General features: G+C 53.1%; 1 protein-coding gene across 9 annotated transcripts in view; it reads right to left on the bottom strand.

The window, feature by feature from the left end:
- The window catches only part of DMBT1 (deleted in malignant brain tumors 1), an 84,955-nt gene that overhangs the window by 45,542 nt on the left and 20,246 nt on the right, over nt 1-19,167 (bottom strand). For all 9 annotated transcript variants that reach the window (XM_047702310.1, XM_047702309.1, XM_047702311.1 and 6 more), the window contains exons 2-18: nt 17,851-17,895; nt 16,745-17,068; nt 15,541-15,570; nt 14,662-14,706; nt 13,546-13,869; nt 12,341-12,370; nt 11,462-11,506; nt 10,353-10,676; nt 9,147-9,176; nt 8,268-8,312; nt 7,157-7,480; nt 5,948-5,977; nt 5,069-5,113; nt 3,955-4,278; nt 2,746-2,775; nt 1,867-1,911; nt 752-1,075 (exon numbers count right to left, since the gene is read on the bottom strand). In XM_047702310.1, coding sequence (XP_047558266.1) covers nt 752-1,075; nt 1,867-1,911; nt 2,746-2,775; nt 3,955-4,278; nt 5,069-5,113; nt 5,948-5,977; nt 7,157-7,480; nt 8,268-8,312; nt 9,147-9,176; nt 10,353-10,676; nt 11,462-11,506; nt 12,341-12,370; nt 13,546-13,869; nt 14,662-14,706; nt 15,541-15,570; nt 16,745-17,068; nt 17,851-17,895 — 2,364 coding nt within the window. The remainder of the gene's footprint in view (nt 1-751; nt 1,076-1,866; nt 1,912-2,745; nt 2,776-3,954; nt 4,279-5,068; nt 5,114-5,947; nt 5,978-7,156; nt 7,481-8,267; nt 8,313-9,146; nt 9,177-10,352; nt 10,677-11,461; nt 11,507-12,340; nt 12,371-13,545; nt 13,870-14,661; nt 14,707-15,540; nt 15,571-16,744; nt 17,069-17,850; nt 17,896-19,167) is intronic.

Below are 19,167 nucleotides of genomic sequence, written 5' to 3'. Positions count from 1 at the left end.
TATGTGCTATGGTGAGAGCTGTGAAGTGTGTAAACCCTGGCGATTCACAGACCTGTACCCCTGGGGATAAAAATATATTATATGTTTATAAAAAATAAAATTAACAAAACAAACAAACAAAAAAAAGGAGCCAAATTCCACCAGCCCAGGTACAGTGCTCCTGGGCTTCACAAAGTTTTTCAGGGTTTCTGTAGAGGGTCAATCCAAGCCCCACATTCCTATGTATATCTTTATCATTCCATGTAGTAGTGAGCTGCCATTCCTTGTACCTTCCCCAGCACCTACTGCTCTTCATGGCCCTCCCCAGTTCACAGTATAGAATGCCATCCTCTTCTCTGAGTCGGCTTCATGGAGGACTCAGAAGAATGCAGCCATAAAGGAGGGAAGGTGGTTTATGCTCCAACCATTACCCAAAAGTTGTGCCTTGATCATCAGGCCCTGGGAAGAGAGATGTGGGCAGAATAGATGATCCTACCAAGAAGGAAGAGACCCATTTTTCTACTCATTGAACGGTGGATGGCCCTTTCCCCCAGTATGCCACGTTGTTGCCAAGTGACATTGTTGGCCACATAGGGAGGACAGTGACCCAACACTTCCCTTTGCATTCTACATCAGTAGCCTGCTGCCTCCAGCTAAGCTTGGGAGGCACGGAATACCTCAGGGAGGGTTGGATGTGGGCCTTGTCATGCGTAGTGGGTTTCGTCCCTTCCAAGACCATCTCAGAGAGAGATATGGGTCTATTTCATCCCACCTGAGCAGATGACACCAGCATCTTCTCCGTGGCCACAGTTGTGCGAGTTCCAGCCGTTGTGAGGGCAGCTCCACAGGTAGGCCTCATGCCCAGAGCAGCGCACGTCGTCCAGCACAATCGGCCCTGAGCCTTGACCAAAGCGGGCACTTCCGGGGGCCGACGTGGCCCAGCCACAGCCCAGCTGCCTGCACACCACGTTGGCGTCACTGGTGTCCCAGCTGTCGTCACACACGGTACCCCAAGAGCCTCGGTACAGGACCTCCACGCGGCCCTGACAACGGTCACCTCCGTTCACCAGCCTCAGGGCCAAACCTGAATCAGTCCCTGAGGAATCCAGAACAGAAATCCCCCTTCGTGTCTATCTCAAGCTCATAAGCTCAGAACATTTGTAAGACCCAAGGCTTGATCCCCGCCTAATCCACTGGGCACGGAATGACCTTCAACATGCCAAAGGTCAATCGTCAGCACAGGGAAGAGCAGAGACATCCCAGTCAGCTCAAGGCTGAGGACGCTCCACTGAAAGAAGCAACCCAGGACCTGGATGGAAGTGAGGGGGTGGACAAGCCTAATGTGCCCCGGGCACACCCAGCATAGAGCTCTCCAGCCACTGGGGCATGACGGGACCCGTGCCTCAATGGACAACTTCTAGTCTTCTGCAGCATCCTGACTTGCTTCTCCAACATCCCAGGATGGGATGCCCCTCGGGAAGAGTGGGACCAGCCCAGCACATGGCCCTCTTCTTCTCAGGGCTCGACCCCATGGCCTGGGAGCCACGAGACCAGCATGGTTCCAGCAGTCCTAGAGAGGCCTCCAGGGCTTCCATGGATCCCCGGCGGCGGGGCGGGGGGGGGGGGGACCTTTGCTGAACATGAGCCCAGGATCCCCATGGAATCAGTGGGCCACCCTGTAAGATCAGACCCCGGATCTGATCTTCAGAGACTTCTCTCTCTTTACCCCGGTGACACACACACACACACACACACACACACACACACACACACACACAGGGAGGAGGATAGGGAAGGACACATTATGCGATGCCTCCTGTCACTTCCAAACCCACGCTTTATCTAGAAGCTGAGAATGATCCTGGGAGGGTGGACTGAAATATTTACCGATTTCTGTGTTCGAGGCTGCAGTGGTGGTGAACCAGGTGGTGTCTGCATAGGACAAGAAAGGTAAAACTCAGAGTTAAACATTATGATAAGCATTTTCTGAAAGCCATTTGTCACAGGCATCATGACACTTGCCCAACTGCGTTCCCGCCACCTTCCCAAAGGGTGGGCTGTGCAAGTCTCCTGCTCTAATCTTTCTGGGACAAAGGCTATGGGGAGGTCAGCCAGGTGCCTCCACATCTCTAAGCCTGGCATGTTCTTTTTTCCCATGGAAAACTTTTACCACCCGTCTCTCTTGACTCATGTAGATCTGAGGGCTTTGGCACATGGGGTGCTTGGAGAAAAGATTCAGGCGCATTGAGGGTCACCACAGAACCAAATAGCTACACTAGGACCTAGAGCAACTCCATCACCTCTGACAGTCCCATCCCCTGCAACTGCTGTCCCTGCCTCGTTGGATGCACATCTCTGTCCAAGGAACCTGAGGCTGTTGCAAGGACTGAGCCCGGGAAAGGAGCCAGCCTGCCCTGGTGGCTCTTCAGGAGGACCTAGGTGGTCCTCAGCCTCCATTCTCCCACTCAACCTATCAGCCCGGATTACATGAGAGCTGAGATTCATGGCACATGGGCCAGTTCTCTGAAACTGCAGGCAGCCATCTCTTGGGACAGTTTCCACATACTGGATGGAACCTCATGCACTCATGGGAAGGTGAGACTCTTGGAAATCCCACAGCTAATTAAGAACTACCTGCCAATATCTCAGTGACAATGGGGAAAACTAAAGTGTCCACAAGTTTCACAAAGAGCAGCGGGTTGACCAGCCTGACTGAAGAAGGGTGGGTGGGAGAGAAAAGCCCCAGTGGGGTGGCAGAGGACTCACCTGGCTGGAGTGTGGACTGAGGCCAAGCAGCTGAGAGAAAGAAACAAGAGTCAGACACACAGCACACAGGTGCCCCAAATGGACCAAAGCTTGAAGAAACTCAGTGTGTACTGCCTGAGATCACACTTCCACATGCCTTTGGGTGGACAGAGCTAGAGCCCGCCCTGAATCCCTCAGTCCTCTGGGAGCTCCACCCTCCCATTGCTTGCCTTGCTGGGCCTTAATACTACTGTTCGAGGAGGAGGAATGTCCCTGCCAGGCCCAGCACGGACTATCAAAGACATAGTGTTCCCTCTGTACAGGAGCAACAAGAATGATTCGGGGCAATTAGTTTAGAAGGAGCCAGATGGGATTGGGAGGGAGACAAACCATACATAAGTGACTCTTAATCTCACAAAACAAACTGAGGATTGATAGGGGGAGGGGGCTTGGGGGTGGGGTTATGGACATTGGGGAGGGTATGTGCTATGGTGAGAGCTGTGAAGTGTGTAAACCCTGGCGATTCACAGACCTGTACCCCTGGGGATAAAATATATTATATGTTTATAAAAAATAAAATTAACAAAACAAACAAACAAAAAAAAGGAGCCAAATTCCACCAGCCCAGGTACAGTGCTCCTGGGCTTCACAAAGTTTTTCAGGGTTTCTGTAGAGGGTCAATCCAAGCCCCACATTCCTATGTATATCTTTATCATTCCATGTAGTAGTGAGCTGCCATTCCTTGTACCTTCCCCAGCACCTACTGCTCTTCATGGCCCTCCCCAGTTCACAGTATAGAATGCCATCCTCTTCTCTGAGTCGGCTTCATGGAGGACTCAGAAGAATGCAGCCATAAAGGAGGGAAGGTGGTTTATGCTCCAACCATTACCCAAAAGTTGTGCCTTGATCATCAGGCCCTGGGAAGAGAGATGTGGGCAGAATAGATGATCCTACCAAGAAGGAAGAGACCCATTTTTCTACTCATTGAACGGTGGATGGCCCTTTCCCCCAGTATGCCACGTTGTTGCCAAGTGACATTGTTGGCCACATAGGGAGGACAGTGACCCAACACTTCCCTTTGCATTCTACATCAGTAGCCTGCTGCCTCCAGCTAAGCTTGGGAGGCACGGAATACCTCAGGGAGGGTTGGATGTGGGCCTTGTCATGCGTAGTGGGTTTCGTCCCTTCCAAGACCATCTCAGAGAGAGATATGGGTCTATTTCATCCCACCTGAGCAGATGACACCAGCATCTTCTCCGTGGCCACAGTTGTGCGAGTTCCAGCCGTTGTGAGGGCAGCTCCACAGGTAGGCCTCATGCCCAGAGCAGCGCACGTCGTCCAGCACAATCGGCCCTGAGCCTTGACCAAAGCGGGCACTTCCGGGGGCCGACGTGGCCCAGCCACAGCCCAGCTGCCTGCACACCACGTTGGCGTCACTGGTGTCCCAGCTGTCGTCACACACGGTACCCCAAGAGCCTCGGTACAGGACCTCCACGCGGCCCTGACAACGGTCACCTCCGTTCACCAGCCTCAGGGCCAAACCTGAATCAGTCCCTGAGGAATCCAGAACAGAAATCCCCCTTCGTGTCTATCTCAAGCTCATAAGCTCAGAACATTTGTAAGACCCAAGGCTTGATCCCCGCCTAATCCACTGGGCACGGAATGACCTTCAACATGCCAAAGGTCAATCGTCAGCACAGGGAAGAGCAGAGACATCCCAGTCAGCTCAAGGCTGAGGACGCTCCACTGAAAGAAGCAACCCAGGACCTGGATGGAAGTGAGGGGGTGGACAAGCCTAATGTGCCCCGGGCACACCCAGCATAGAGCTCTCCAGCCACTGGGGCATGACGGGACCCGTGCCTCAATGGACAACTTCTAGTCTTCTGCAGCATCCTGACTTGCTTCTCCAACATCCCAGGATGGGATGCCCCTCGGGAAGAGTGGGACCAGCCCAGCACATGGCCCTCTTCTTCTCAGGGCTCGACCCCATGGCCTGGGAGCCACGAGACCAGCATGGTTCCAGCAGTCCTAGAGAGGCCTCCAGGGCTTCCATGGATCCCCGGCGGCGGGGCGGGGGGGGGGGGACCTTTGCTGAACATGAGCCCAGGATCCCCATGGAATCAGTGGGCCACCCTGTAAGATCAGACCCCGGATCTGATCTTCAGAGACTTCTCTCTCTTTACCCCGGTGACACACACACACACACACACACACACACACACACACACACACACAGGGAGGAGGATAGGGAAGGACACATTATGCGATGCCTCCTGTCACTTCCAAACCCACGCTTTATCTAGAAGCTGAGAATGATCCTGGGAGGGTGGACTGAAATATTTACCGATTTCTGTGTTCGAGGCTGCAGTGGTGGTGAACCAGGTGGTGTCTGCATAGGACAAGAAAGGTAAAACTCAGAGTTAAACATTATGATAAGCATTTTCTGAAAGCCATTTGTCACAGGCATCATGACACTTGCCCAACTGCGTTCCCGCCACCTTCCCAAAGGGTGGGCTGTGCAAGTCTCCTGCTCTAATCTTTCTGGGACAAAGGCTATGGGGAGGTCAGCCAGGTGCCTCCACATCTCTAAGCCTGGCATGTTCTTTTTTCCCATGGAAAACTTTTACCACCCGTCTCTCTTGACTCATGTAGATCTGAGGGCTTTGGCACATGGGGTGCTTGGAGAAAAGATTCAGGCGCATTGAGGGTCACCACAGAACCAAATAGCTACACTAGGACCTAGAGCAACTCCATCACCTCTGACAGTCCCATCCCCTGCAACTGCTGTCCCTGCCTCGTTGGATGCACATCTCTGTCCAAGGAACCTGAGGCTGTTGCAAGGACTGAGCCCGGGAAAGGAGCCAGCCTGCCCTGGTGGCTCTTCAGGAGGACCTAGGTGGTCCTCAGCCTCCATTCTCCCACTCAACCTATCAGCCCGGATTACATGAGAGCTGAGATTCATGGCACATGGGCCAGTTCTCTGAAACTGCAGGCAGCCATCTCTTGGGACAGTTTCCACATACTGGATGGAACCTCATGCACTCATGGGAAGGTGAGACTCTTGGAAATCCCACAGCTAATTAAGAACTACCTGCCAATATCTCAGTGACAATGGGGAAAACTAAAGTGTCCACAAGTTTCACAAAGAGCAGCGGGTTGACCAGCCTGACTGAAGAAGGGTGGGTGGGAGAGAAAAGCCCCAGTGGGGTGGCAGAGGACTCACCTGGCTGGAGTGTGGACTGAGGCCAAGCAGCTGAGAGAAAGAAACAAGAGTCAGACACACAGCACACAGGTGCCCCAAATGGACCAAAGCTTGAAGAAACTCAGTGTGTACTGCCTGAGATCACACTTCCACATGCCTTTGGGTGGACAGAGCTAGAGCCCGCCCTGAATCCCTCAGTCCTCTGGGAGCTCCACCCTCCCATTGCTTGCCTTGCTGGGCCTTAATACTACTGTTCGAGGAGGAGGAATGTCCCTGCCAGGCCCAGCACGGACTATCAAAGACATAGTGTTCCCTCTGTACAGGAGCAACAAGAATGATTCGGGGCAATTAGTTTAGAAGGAGCCAGATGGGATTGGGAGGGAGACAAACCATACATAAGTGACTCTTAATCTCACAAAACAAACTGAGGATTGATAGGGGGAGGGGGCTTGGGGGTGGGGTTATGGACATTGGGGAGGGTATGTGCTATGGTGAGAGCTGTGAAGTGTGTAAACCCTGGCGATTCACAGACCTGTACCCCTGGGGATAAAAATATATTATATGTTTATAAAAAATAAAATTAACAAAACAAACAAACAAAAAAAGGAGCCAAATTCCACCAGCCCAGGTACAGTGCTCCTGGGCTTCACAAAGTTTTTCAGGGTTTCTGTAGAGGGTCAATCCAAGCCCCACATTCCTATGTATATCTTTATCATTCCATGTAGTAGTGAGCTGCCATTCCTTGTACCTTCCCCAGCACCTACTGCTCTTCATGGCCCTCCCCAGTTCACAGTATAGAATGCCATCCTCTTCTCTGAGTCGGCTTCATGGAGGACTCAGAAGAATGCAGCCATAAAGGAGGGAAGGTGGTTTATGCTCCAACCATTACCCAAAAGTTGTGCCTTGATCATCAGGCCCTGGGAAGAGAGATGTGGGCAGAATAGATGATCCTACCAAGAAGGAAGAGACCCATTTTTCTACTCATTGAACGGTGGATGGCCCTTTCCCCCAGTATGCCACGTTGTTGCCAAGTGACATTGTTGGCCACATAGGGAGGACAGTGACCCAACACTTCCCTTTGCATTCTACATCAGTAGCCTGCTGCCTCCAGCTAAGCTTGGGAGGCACGGAATACCTCAGGGAGGGTTGGATGTGGGCCTTGTCATGCGTAGTGGGTTTCGTCCCTTCCAAGACCATCTCAGAGAGAGATATGGGTCTATTTCATCCCACCTGAGCAGATGACACCAGCATCTTCTCCGTGGCCACAGTTGTGCGAGTTCCAGCCGTTGTGAGGGCAGCTCCACAGGTAGGCCTCATGCCCAGAGCAGCGCACGTCGTCCAGCACAATCGGCCCTGAGCCTTGACCAAAGCGGGCACTTCCGGGGGCCGACGTGGCCCAGCCACAGCCCAGCTGCCTGCACACCACGTTGGCGTCACTGGTGTCCCAGCTGTCGTCACACACGGTACCCCAAGAGCCTCGGTACAGGACCTCCACGCGGCCCTGACAACGGTCACCTCCGTTCACCAGCCTCAGGGCCAAACCTGAATCAGTCCCTGAGGAATCCAGAACAGAAATCCCCCTTCGTGTCTATCTCAAGCTCATAAGCTCAGAACATTTGTAAGACCCAAGGCTTGATCCCCGCCTAATCCACTGGGCACGGAATGACCTTCAACATGCCAAAGGTCAATCGTCAGCACAGGGAAGAGCAGAGACATCCCAGTCAGCTCAAGGCTGAGGACGCTCCACTGAAAGAAGCAACCCAGGACCTGGATGGAAGTGAGGGGGTGGACAAGCCTAATGTGCCCCGGGCACACCCAGCATAGAGCTCTCCAGCCACTGGGGCATGACGGGACCCGTGCCTCAATGGACAACTTCTAGTCTTCTGCAGCATCCTGACTTGCTTCTCCAACATCCCAGGATGGGATGCCCCTCGGGAAGAGTGGGACCAGCCCAGCACATGGCCCTCTTCTTCTCAGGGCTCGACCCCATGGCCTGGGAGCCACGAGACCAGCATGGTTCCAGCAGTCCTAGAGAGGCCTCCAGGGCTTCCATGGATCCCCGGCGGCGGGGCGGGGGGGGGGGGGACCTTTGCTGAACATGAGCCCAGGATCCCCATGGAATCAGTGGGCCACCCTGTAAGATCAGACCCCGGATCTGATCTTCAGAGACTTCTCTCTCTTTACCCCGGTGACACACACACACACACACACACACACACACACACACACACAGGGAGGAGGATAGGGAAGGACACATTATGCGATGCCTCCTGTCACTTCCAAACCCACGCTTTATCTAGAAGCTGAGAATGATCCTGGGAGGGTGGACTGAAATATTTACCGATTTCTGTGTTCGAGGCTGCAGTGGTGGTGAACCAGGTGGTGTCTGCATAGGACAAGAAAGGTAAAACTCAGAGTTAAACATTATGATAAGCATTTTCTGAAAGCCATTTGTCACAGGCATCATGACACTTGCCCAACTGCGTTCCCGCCACCTTCCCAAAGGGTGGGCTGTGCAAGTCTCCTGCTCTAATCTTTCTGGGACAAAGGCTATGGGGAGGTCAGCCAGGTGCCTCCACATCTCTAAGCCTGGCATGTTCTTTTTTCCCATGGAAAACTTTTACCACCCGTCTCTCTTGACTCATGTAGATCTGAGGGCTTTGGCACATGGGGTGCTTGGAGAAAAGATTCAGGCGCATTGAGGGTCACCACAGAACCAAATAGCTACACTAGGACCTAGAGCAACTCCATCACCTCTGACAGTCCCATCCCCTGCAACTGCTGTCCCTGCCTCGTTGGATGCACATCTCTGTCCAAGGAACCTGAGGCTGTTGCAAGGACTGAGCCCGGGAAAGGAGCCAGCCTGCCCTGGTGGCTCTTCAGGAGGACCTAGGTGGTCCTCAGCCTCCATTCTCCCACTCAACCTATCAGCCCGGATTACATGAGAGCTGAGATTCATGGCACATGGGCCAGTTCTCTGAAACTGCAGGCAGCCATCTCTTGGGACAGTTTCCACATACTGGATGGAACCTCATGCACTCATGGGAAGGTGAGACTCTTGGAAATCCCACAGCTAATTAAGAACTACCTGCCAATATCTCAGTGACAATGGGGAAAACTAAAGTGTCCACAAGTTTCACAAAGAGCAGCGGGTTGACCAGCCTGACTGAAGAAGGGTGGGTGGGAGAGAAAAGCCCCAGTGGGGTGGCAGAGGACTCACCTGGCTGGAGTGTGGACTGAGGCCAAGCAGCTGAGAGAAAGAAACAAGAGTCAGACACACAGCACACAGGTGCCCCAAATGGACCAAAGCTTGAAGAAACTCAGTGTGTACTGCCTGAGATCACACTTCCACATGCCTTTGGGTGGACAGAGCTAGAGCCCGCCCTGAATCCCTCAGTCCTCTGGGAGCTCCACCCTCCCATTGCTTGCCTTGCTGGGCCTTAATACTACTGTTCGAGGAGGAGGAATGTCCCTGCCAGGCCCAGCACGGACTATCAAAGACATAGTGTTCCCTCTGTACAGGAGCAACAAGAATGATTCGGGGCAATTAGTTTAGAAGGAGCCAGATGGGATTGGGAGGGAGACAAACCATACATAAGTGACTCTTAATCTCACAAAACAAACTGAGGATTGATAGGGGGAGGGGGCTTGGGGGTGGGGTTATGGACATTGGGGAGGGTATGTGCTATGGTGAGAGCTATGAAGTGTGTAAACCCTGGCGATTCACAGACCTGTACCCCTGGGGATAAAAATATATTATATGTTTATAAAAAATAAAATTAACAAAAAAAAAAAAAAAAAGGAGCCAAATTCCACCAGCCCAGGTACAGTGCTCCTGGGCTTCACAAAGTTTTTCAGGGTTTCTGTAGAGGGTCAATCCAAGCCCCACATTCCTATGTATATCTTTATCATTCCATGTAGTAGTGAGCTGCCATTCCTTGTACCTTCCCCAGCACCTACTGCTCTTCATGGCCCTCCCCAGTTCACAGTATAGAATGCCATCCTCTTCTCTGAGTCGGCTTCATGGAGGACTCAGAAGAATGCAGCCATAAAGGAGGGAAGGTGGTTTATGCTCCAACCATTACCCAAAAGTTGTGCCTTGATCATCAGGCCCTGGGAAGAGAGATGTGGGCAGAATAGATGATCCTACCAAGAAGGAAGAGACCCATTTTTCTACTCATTGAACGGTGGATGGCCCTTTCCCCCAGTATGCCATGTTGTTGCCAAGTGATATTGTTGGCCACATAGGGAGGACAGTGACCCAACACTTCCCTTTGCATTCTACATCAGTAGCCTGCTGCCTCCAGCTAAGCTTGGGAGGCACGGAATACCTCAGGGAGGGTTGGATGTGGGCCTTGTCATGCGTAGTGGGTTTCGTCCCTTCCAAGACCATCTCAGAGAGAGATATGGGTCTATTTCATCCCACCTGAGCAGATGACACCAGCATCTTCTCCGTGGCCACAGTTGTGCGAGTTCCAGCCGTTGTGAGGGCAGCTCCACAGGTAGGCCTCATGCCCAGAGCAGCGCACGTCGTCCAGCACAATCGGCCCTGAGCCTTGACCAAAGCGGGCACTTCCGGGGGCCGACGTGGCCCAGCCACAGCCCAGCTGCCTGCACACCACGTTGGCGTCACTGGTGTCCCAGCTGTCGTCACACACGGTACCCCAAGAGCCTCGGTACAGGACCTCCACGCGGCCCTGACAACGGTCACCTCCGTTCACCAGCCTCAGGGCCAAACCTGAATCAGTCCCTGAGGAATCCAGAACAGAAATCCCCCTTCGTGTCTATCTCAAGCTCATAAGCTCAGAACATTTGTAAGACCCAAGGCTTGATCCCCGCCTAATCCACTGGGCACGGAATGACCTTCAACATGCCAAAGGTCAATCGTCAGCACAGGGAAGAGCAGAGACATCCCAGTCAGCTCAAGGCTGAGGACGCTCCACTGAAAGAAGCAACCCAGGACCTGGATGGAAGTGAGGGGGTGGACAAGCCTAATGTGCCCCGGGCACACCCAGCATAGAGCTCTCCAGCCACTGGGGCATGACGGGACCCGTGCCTCAATGGACAACTTCTAGTCTTCTGCAGCATCCTGACTTGCTTCTCCAACATCCCAGGATGGGATGCCCCTCGGGAAGAGTGGGACCAGCCCAGCACATGGCCCTCTTCTTCTCAGGGCTCGACCCCCTGGCCTGGGAGCCACGAGACCAGCATGGTTCCAGCAGTCCTAGAGAGGCCTCCAGGGCTTCCATGGATCCCCGGCGGCGGGGCGGGGGGGGGGGGGCCCTTTGCTGAACATGAGCCCAGGATCCCCATGGAATCAGTGGGCCACCCTGTAAGATCAGACCCCGGATCTGATCTTCAGAGACTTCTCTCTCTTTACCCCGGTGACACACACACACACACACACACACACACACACACACACAGGGAGGAGGATAGGGAAGGACACATTATGCGATGCCTCCTGTCACTTCCAAACCCACGCTTTATCTAGAAGCTGAGAATGATCCTGGGAGGGTGGACTGAAATATTTACCGATTTCTGTGTTCGAGGCTGCAGTGGTGGTGAACCAGGTGGTGTCTGCATAGGACAAGAAAGGTAAAACTCAGAGTTAAACATTATGATAAGCATTTTCTGAAAGCCATTTGTCACAGGCATCATGACACTTGCCCAACTGCGTTCCCGCCACCTTCCCAAAGGGTGGGCTGTGCAAGTCTCCTGCTCTAATCTTTCTGGGACAAAGGCTATGGGGAGGTCAGCCAGGTGCCTCCACATCTCTAAGCCTGGCATGTTCTTTTTTCCCATGGAAAACTTTTACCACCCGTCTCTCTTGACTCATGTAGATCTGAGGGCTTTGGCACATGGGGTGCTTGGAGAAAAGATTCAGGCGCATTGAGGGTCACCACAGAACCAAATAGCTACACTAGGACCTAGAGCAACTCCATCACCTCTGACAGTCCCATCCCCTGCAACTGCTGTCCCTGCCTCGTTGGATGCACATCTCTGTCCAAGGAACCTGAGGCTGTTGCAAGGACTGAGCCCGGGAAAGGAGCCAGCCTGCCCTGGTGGCTCTTCAGGAGGACCTAGGTGGTCCTCAGCCTCCATTCTCCCACTCAACCTATCAGCCCGGATTACATGAGAGCTGAGATTCATGGCACATGGGCCAGTTCTCTGAAACTGCAGGCAGCCATCTCTTGGGACAGTTTCCACATACTGGATGGAACCTCATGCACTCATGGGAAGGTGAGACTCTTGGAAATCCCACAGCTAATTAAGAACTACCTGCCAATATCTCAGTGACAATGGGGAAAACTAAAGTGTCCACAAGTTTCACAAAGAGCAGCGGGTTGACCAGCCTGACTGAAGAAGGGTGGGTGGGAGAGAAAAGCCCCAGTGGGGTGGCAGAGGACTCACCTGGCTGGAGTGTGGACTGAGGCCAAGCAGCTGAGAGAAAGAAACAAGAGTCAGACACACAGCACACAGGTGCCCCAAATGGACCAAAGCTTGAAGAAACTCAGTGTGTACTGCCTGAGATCACACTTCCACATGCCTTTGGGTGGACAGAGCTAGAGCCCGCCCTGAATCCCTCAGTCCTCTGGGAGCTCCACCCTCCCATTGCTTGCCTTGCTGGGCCTTAATACTACTGTTCGAGGAGGAGGAATGTCCCTGCCAGGCCCAGCACGGACTATCAAAGACATAGTGTTCCCTCTGTACAGGAGCAACAAGAATGATTCGGGGCAATTAGTTTAGAAGGAGCCAGATGGGATTGGGAGGGAGACAAACCATACATAAGTGACTCTTAATCTCACAAAACAAACTGAGGATTGATAGGGGGAGGGGGCTTGGGGGTGGGGTTATGGACATTGGGGAGGGTATGTGCTATGGTGAGAGCTATGAAGTGTGTAAACCCTGGCGATTCACAGACCTGTACCCCTGGGGATAAAAATATATTATATGTTTATAAAAAATAAAATTAACAAAAAAAAAAAAAAAAGGAGCCAAATTCCACCAGCCCAGGTACAGTGCTCCTGGGCTTCACAAAGTTTTTCAGGGTTTCTGTAGAGGGTCAATCCAAGCCCCACATTCCTATGTATATCTTTATCATTCCATGTAGTAGTGAGCTGCCATTCCTTGTACCTTCCCCAGCACCTACTGCTCTTCATGGCCCTCCCCAGTTCACAGTATAGAATGCCATCCTCTTCTCTGAGTCGGCTTCATGGAGGACTCAGAAGAATGCAGCCATAAAGGAGGGAAGGTGGTTTATGCTCCAACCATTACCCAAAAGTTGTGCCTTGATCATCAGGCCCTGGGAAGAGAGATGTGGGCAGAATAGATGATCCTACCAAGAAGGAAGAGACCCATTTTTCTACTCATTGAACGGTGGATGGCCCTTTCCCCCAGTATGCCATGTTGTTGCCAAGTGATATTGTTGGCCACATAGGGAGGACAGTGACCCAACACTTCCCTTTGCATTCTACATCAGTAGCCTGCTGCCTCCAGCTAAGCTTGGGAGGCACGGAATACCTCAGGGAGGGTTGGATGTGGGCCTTGTCATGCGTAGTGGGTTTCGTCCCTTCCAAGACCATCTCAGAGAGAGATATGGGTCTATTTCATCCCACCTGAGCAGATGACACCAGCATCTTCTCCGTGGCCACAGTTGTGCGAGTTCCAGCCGTTGTGAGGGCAGCTCCACAGGTAGGCCTCATGCCCAGAGCAGCGCACGTCGTCCAGCACAATCGGCCCTGAGCCTTGACCAAAGCGGGCACTTCCGGGGGCCGACGTGGCCCAGCCACAGCCCAGCTGCCTGCACACCACGTTGGCGTCACTGGTGTCCCAGCTGTCGTCACACACGGTACCCCAAGAGCCTCGGTACAGGACCTCCACGCGGCCCTGACAACGGTCACCTCCGTTCACCAGCCTCAGGGCCAAACCTGAATCAGTCCCTGAGGAATCCAGAACAGAAATCCCCCTTCGTGTCTATCTCAAGCTCATAAGCTCAGAACATTTGTAAGACCCAAGGCTTGATCCCCGCCTAATCCACTGGGCACGGAATGACCTTCAACATGCCAAAGGTCAATCGTCAGCACAGGGAAGAGCAGAGACATCCCAGTCAGCTCAAGGCTGAGGACGCTCCACTGAAAGAAGCAACCCAGGACCTGGATGGAAGTGAGGGGGTGGACAAGCCTAATGTGCCCCGGGCACACCCAGCATAGAGCTCTCCAGCCACTGGGGCATGACGGGACCCGTGCCTCAATGGACAACTTCTAGTCTTCTGCAGCATCCTGACTTGCTTCTCCAACATCCCAGGATGGGATGCCCCTCGGGAAGAGTGGGACCAGCCCAGCACATGGCCCTCTTCTTCTCAGGGCTCGACCCCATGGCCTGGGAGCCACGAGACCAGCATGGTTCCAGCAGTCCTAGAGAGGCCTCCAGGGCTTCCATGGATCCCCGGCGGCGGGGCGGGGGGGGGGGGACCTTTGCTGAACATGAGCCCAGGATCCCCATGGAATCAGTGGGCCACCCTGTAAGATCAGACCCCGGATCTGATCTTCAGAGACTTCTCTCTCTTTACCCCGGTGACACACACACACACACACACACACACACACACACACACACACACACAGGGAGGAGGATAGGGAAGGACACATTATGCGATGCCTCCTGTCACTTCCAAACCCACGCTTTATCTAGAAGCTGAGAATGATCCTGGGAGGGTGGACTGAAATATTTACCGATTTCTGTGTTCGAGGCTGCAGTGGTGGTGAACCAGGTGGTGTCTGCATAGGACAAGAAAGGTAAAACTCAGAGTTAAACATTATGATAAGCATTTTCTGAAAGCCATTTGTCACAGGCATCATGACACTTGCCCAACTGCGTTCCCGCCACCTTCCCAAAGGGTGGGCTGTGCAAGTCTCCTGCTCTAATCTTTCTGGGACAAAGGCTATGGGGAGGTCAGCCAGGTGCCTCCACATCTCTAAGCCTGGCATGTTCTTTTTTCCCATGGAAAACTTTTACCACCCGTCTCTCTTGACTCATGTAGATCTGAGGGCTTTGGCACATGGGGTGCTTGGAGAAAAGATTCAGGCGCATTGAGGGTCACCACAGAACCAAATAGCTACACTAGGACCTAGAGCAACTCCATCACCTCTGACAGTCCCATCCCCTGCAACTGCTGTCCCTGCCTCGTTGGATGCACATCTCTGTCCAAGGAACCTGAGGCTGTTGCAAGGACTGAGCCCGGGAAAGGAGCCAGCCTGCCCTGGTGGCTCTTCAGGAGGACCTAGGTGGTCCTCAGCCTCCATTCTCCCACTCAACCTATCAGCCCGGATTACATGAGAGCTGAGATTCATGGCACATGGGCCAGTTCTCTGAAACTGCAGGCAGCCATCTCTTGGGACAGTTTCCACATACTGGATGGAACCTCATGCACTCATGGGAAGGTGAGACTCTTGGAAATCCCACAGCTAATTAAGAACTACCTGCCAATATCTCAGTGACAATGGGGAAAACTAAAGTGTCCACAAGTTTCACAAAGAGCAGCGGGTTGACCAGCCTGACTGAAGAAGGGTGGGTGGGAGAGAAAAGCCCCAGTGGGGTGGCAGAGGACTCACCTGGCTGGAGTGTGGACTGAGGCCAAGCAGCTGAGAGAAAGAAACAAGAGTCAGACACACAGCACACAGGTGCCCCAAATGGACCAAAGCTTGAAGAAACTCAGTGTGTACTGCCTGAGATCACACTTCCACATGCCTTTGGGTGGACAGAGCTAGAGCCCGCCCTGAATCCCTCAGTCCTCTGGGAGCTCCACCCTCCCATTGCTTGCCTTGCTGGGCCTTAATACTACTGTTCGAGGAGGAGGAATGTCCCTGCCAGGCCCAGCACGGACTATCAAAGACATAGTGTTCCCTCTGTACAGGAGCAACAAGAATGATTCGGGGCAATTAGTTTAGAAGGAGCCAGATGGGATTGGGAGGGAGACAAACCATACATAAGTGACTCTTAATCTCACAAAACAAACTGAGGATTGATAGGGGGAGGGGGCTTGGGGGTGGGGTTATGGACATTGGGGAGGGTATGTGCTATGGTGAGAGCTATGAAGTGTGTAAACCCTGGCGATTCACAGACCTGTACCCCTGGGGATAAAAATATATTATATGTTTATAAAAAATAAAATTAACAAAAAAAAAAAAAAAGGAGCCAAATTCCACCAGCCCAGGTACAGTGCTCCTGGGCTTCACAAAGTTTTTCAGGGTTTCTGTAGAGGGTCAATCCAAGCCCCACATTCCTATGTATATCTTTATCATTCCATGTAGTAGTGAGCTGCCATTCCTTGTACCTTCCCCAGCACCTACTGCTCTTCATGGCCCTCCCCAGTTCACAGTATAGAATGCCATCCTCTTCTCTGAGTCGGCTTCATGGAGGACTCAGAAGAATGCAGCCATAAAGGAGGGAAGGTGGTTTATGCTCCAACCATTACCCAAAAGTTGTGCCTTGATAATCAGGCCCTGGGAAGAGAGATGTGGGCAGAATAGATGATCCTACCAAGAAGGAAGAGACCCATTTTTCTACTCATTGAACGGTGGATGGCCCTTTCCCCCAGTATGCCATGTTGTTGCCAAGTGATATTGTTGGCCACATAGGGAGGACAGTGACCCAACACTTCCCTTTGCATTCTACATCAGTAGCCTGCTGCCTCCAGCTAAGCTTGGGAGGCACGGAATACCTCAGGGAGGGTTGGATGTGGGCCTTGTCATGCGTAGTGGGTTTCGTCCCTTCCAAGACCATCTCAGAGAGAGATATGGGTCTATTTCATCCCACCTGAGCAGATGACACCAGCATCTTCTCCGTGGCCACAGTTGTGCGAGTTCCAGCCGTTGTGAGGGCAGCTCCACAGGTAGGCCTCATGCCCAGAGCAGCGCACGTCGTCCAGCACAATCGGCCCTGAGCCTTGACCAAAGCGGGCACTTCCGGGGGCCGACGTGGCCCAGCCACAGCCCAGCTGCCTGCACACCACGTTGGCGTCACTGGTGTCCCAGCTGTCGTCACACACGGTACCCCAAGAGCCTCGGTACAGGACCTCCACGCGGCCCTGACAACGGTCACCTCCGTTCACCAGCCTCAGGGCCAAACCTGAATCAGTCCCTGAGGAATCCAGAACAGAAATCCCCCTTCGTGTCTATCTCAAGCTCATAAGCTCAGAACATTTGTAAGACCCAAGGCTTGATCCCCGCCTAATCCACTGGGCACGGAATGACCTTCAACATGCCAAAGGTCAATCGTCAGCACAGGGAAGAGCAGAGACATCCCAGTCAGCTCAAGGCTGAGGACGCTCCACTGAAAGAAGCAACCCAGGACCTGGATGGAAGTGAGGGGGTGGACAAGCCTAATGTGCCCCGGGCACACCCAGCATAGAGCTCTCCAGCCACTGGGGCATGACGGGACCCGTGCCTCAATGGACAACTTCTAGTCTTCTGCAGCATCCTGACTTGCTTCTCCAACATCCCAGGATGGGATGCCCCTCGGGAAGAGTGGGACCAGCCCAGCACATGGCCCTCTTCTTCTCAGGGCTCGACCCCATGGCCTGGGAGCCACGAGACCAGCATGGTTCCAGCAGTCCTAGAGAGGCCTCCAGGGCTTCCATGGATCCCCGGCGGCGGGGCGGGGGGGGGGGGACCTTTGCTGAACATGAGCCCAGGATCCCCATGGAATCAGTGGGCCACCCTGTAAGATCAGACCCCGGATCTGATCTTCAGAGACTTCTCTCTCTTTACCCCGGTGACACACACACACACACACACACACACACACACACACAGGGAGGAGGATAGGGAAGGACACATTATGCGATGCCTCCTGTCACTTCCAAACCCACGCTTTATCTAGAAGCTGAGAATGATCCTGGGAGGGTGGACTGAAATATTTACCGATTTCTGTGTTCGAGGCTGCAGTGGTGGTGAACCAGGTGGTGTCTGCATAGGACAAGAAAGGTAAAACTCAGAGTTAAACATTATGATAAGCATTTTCTGAAAGCCATTTGTCACAGGCATCATGACACTTGCCCAACTGCGTTCCCGCCACCTTCCCAAAGGGTGGGCTGTGCAAGTCTCCTGCTCTAATCTTTCTGGGACAAAGGCTATGGGGAGGTCAGCCAGGTGCCTCCACATCTCTAAGCCTGGCATGTTCTTTTTTCCCATGGAAAACTTTTACCACCCGTCTCTCTTGACTCATGTAGATCTGAGGGCTTTGGCACATGGGGTGCTTGGAGAAAAGATTCAGGCGCATTGAGGGTCACCACAGAACCAAATAGCTACACTAGGACCTAGAGCAACTCCATCACCTCTGACAGTCCCATCCCCTGCAACTGCTGTCCCTGCCTCGTTGGATGCACATCTCTGTCCAAGGAACCTGAGGCTGTTGCAAGGACTGAGCCCGGGAAAGGAGCCAGCCTGCCCTGGTGGCTCTTCAGGAGGACCTAGGTGGTCCTCAGCCTCCATTCTCCCACTCAACCTATCAGCCCGGATTACATGAGAGCTGAGATTCATGGCACATGGGCCAGTTCTCTGAAACTGCAGGCAGCCATCTCTTGGGACAGTTTCCACATACTGGATGGAACCTCATGCACTCATGGGAAGGTGAGACTCTTGGAAATCCCACAGCTAATTAAGAACTACCTGCCAATATCTCAGTGACAATGGGGAAAACTAAAGTGTCCACAAGTTTCACAAAGAGCAGCGGGTTGACCAGCCTGACTGAAGAAGGGTGGGTGGGAGAGAAAAGCCCCAGTGGGGTGGCAGAGGACTCACCTGGCTGGAGTGTGGACTGAGGCCAAGCAGCTGAGAGAAAGAAACAAGAGTCAGACACACAGCACACAGGTGCCCCAAATGGACCAAAGCTTGAAGAAACTCAGTGTGTACTGCCTGAGATCACACTTCCACATGCCTTTGGGTGGACAGAGCTAGAGCCCGCCCTGAATCCCTCAGTCCTCTGGGAGCTCCACCCTCCCATTGCTTGCCTTGCTGGGCCTTAATACTACTGTTCGAGGAGGAGGAATGTCCCTGCCAGGCCCAGCACGGACTATCAAAGACATAGTGTTCCCTCTGTACGGGAGCAACAAGAATGATTCGGGGCAGTTAGTTTTGAAGGAGCCCAATTCCACCGGCCCAGGTTCAATGCTCACAGGCTTCACAAGCTTTCTTGACTTTTCTGCAGTGGGCCAGGCTCAAGCTCCATATTTACATCAG

Source organism: Lutra lutra, chromosome 14, assembly GCF_902655055.1.
Source record: "Lutra lutra chromosome 14, mLutLut1.2, whole genome shotgun sequence".
NCBI classification, from domain to species: Eukaryota; Metazoa; Chordata; class Mammalia; order Carnivora; family Mustelidae; genus Lutra; species Lutra lutra.
Note: the sequence above shows the minus strand (reverse complement) of the source record. Positions and strands in the feature narration are given on the sequence as shown.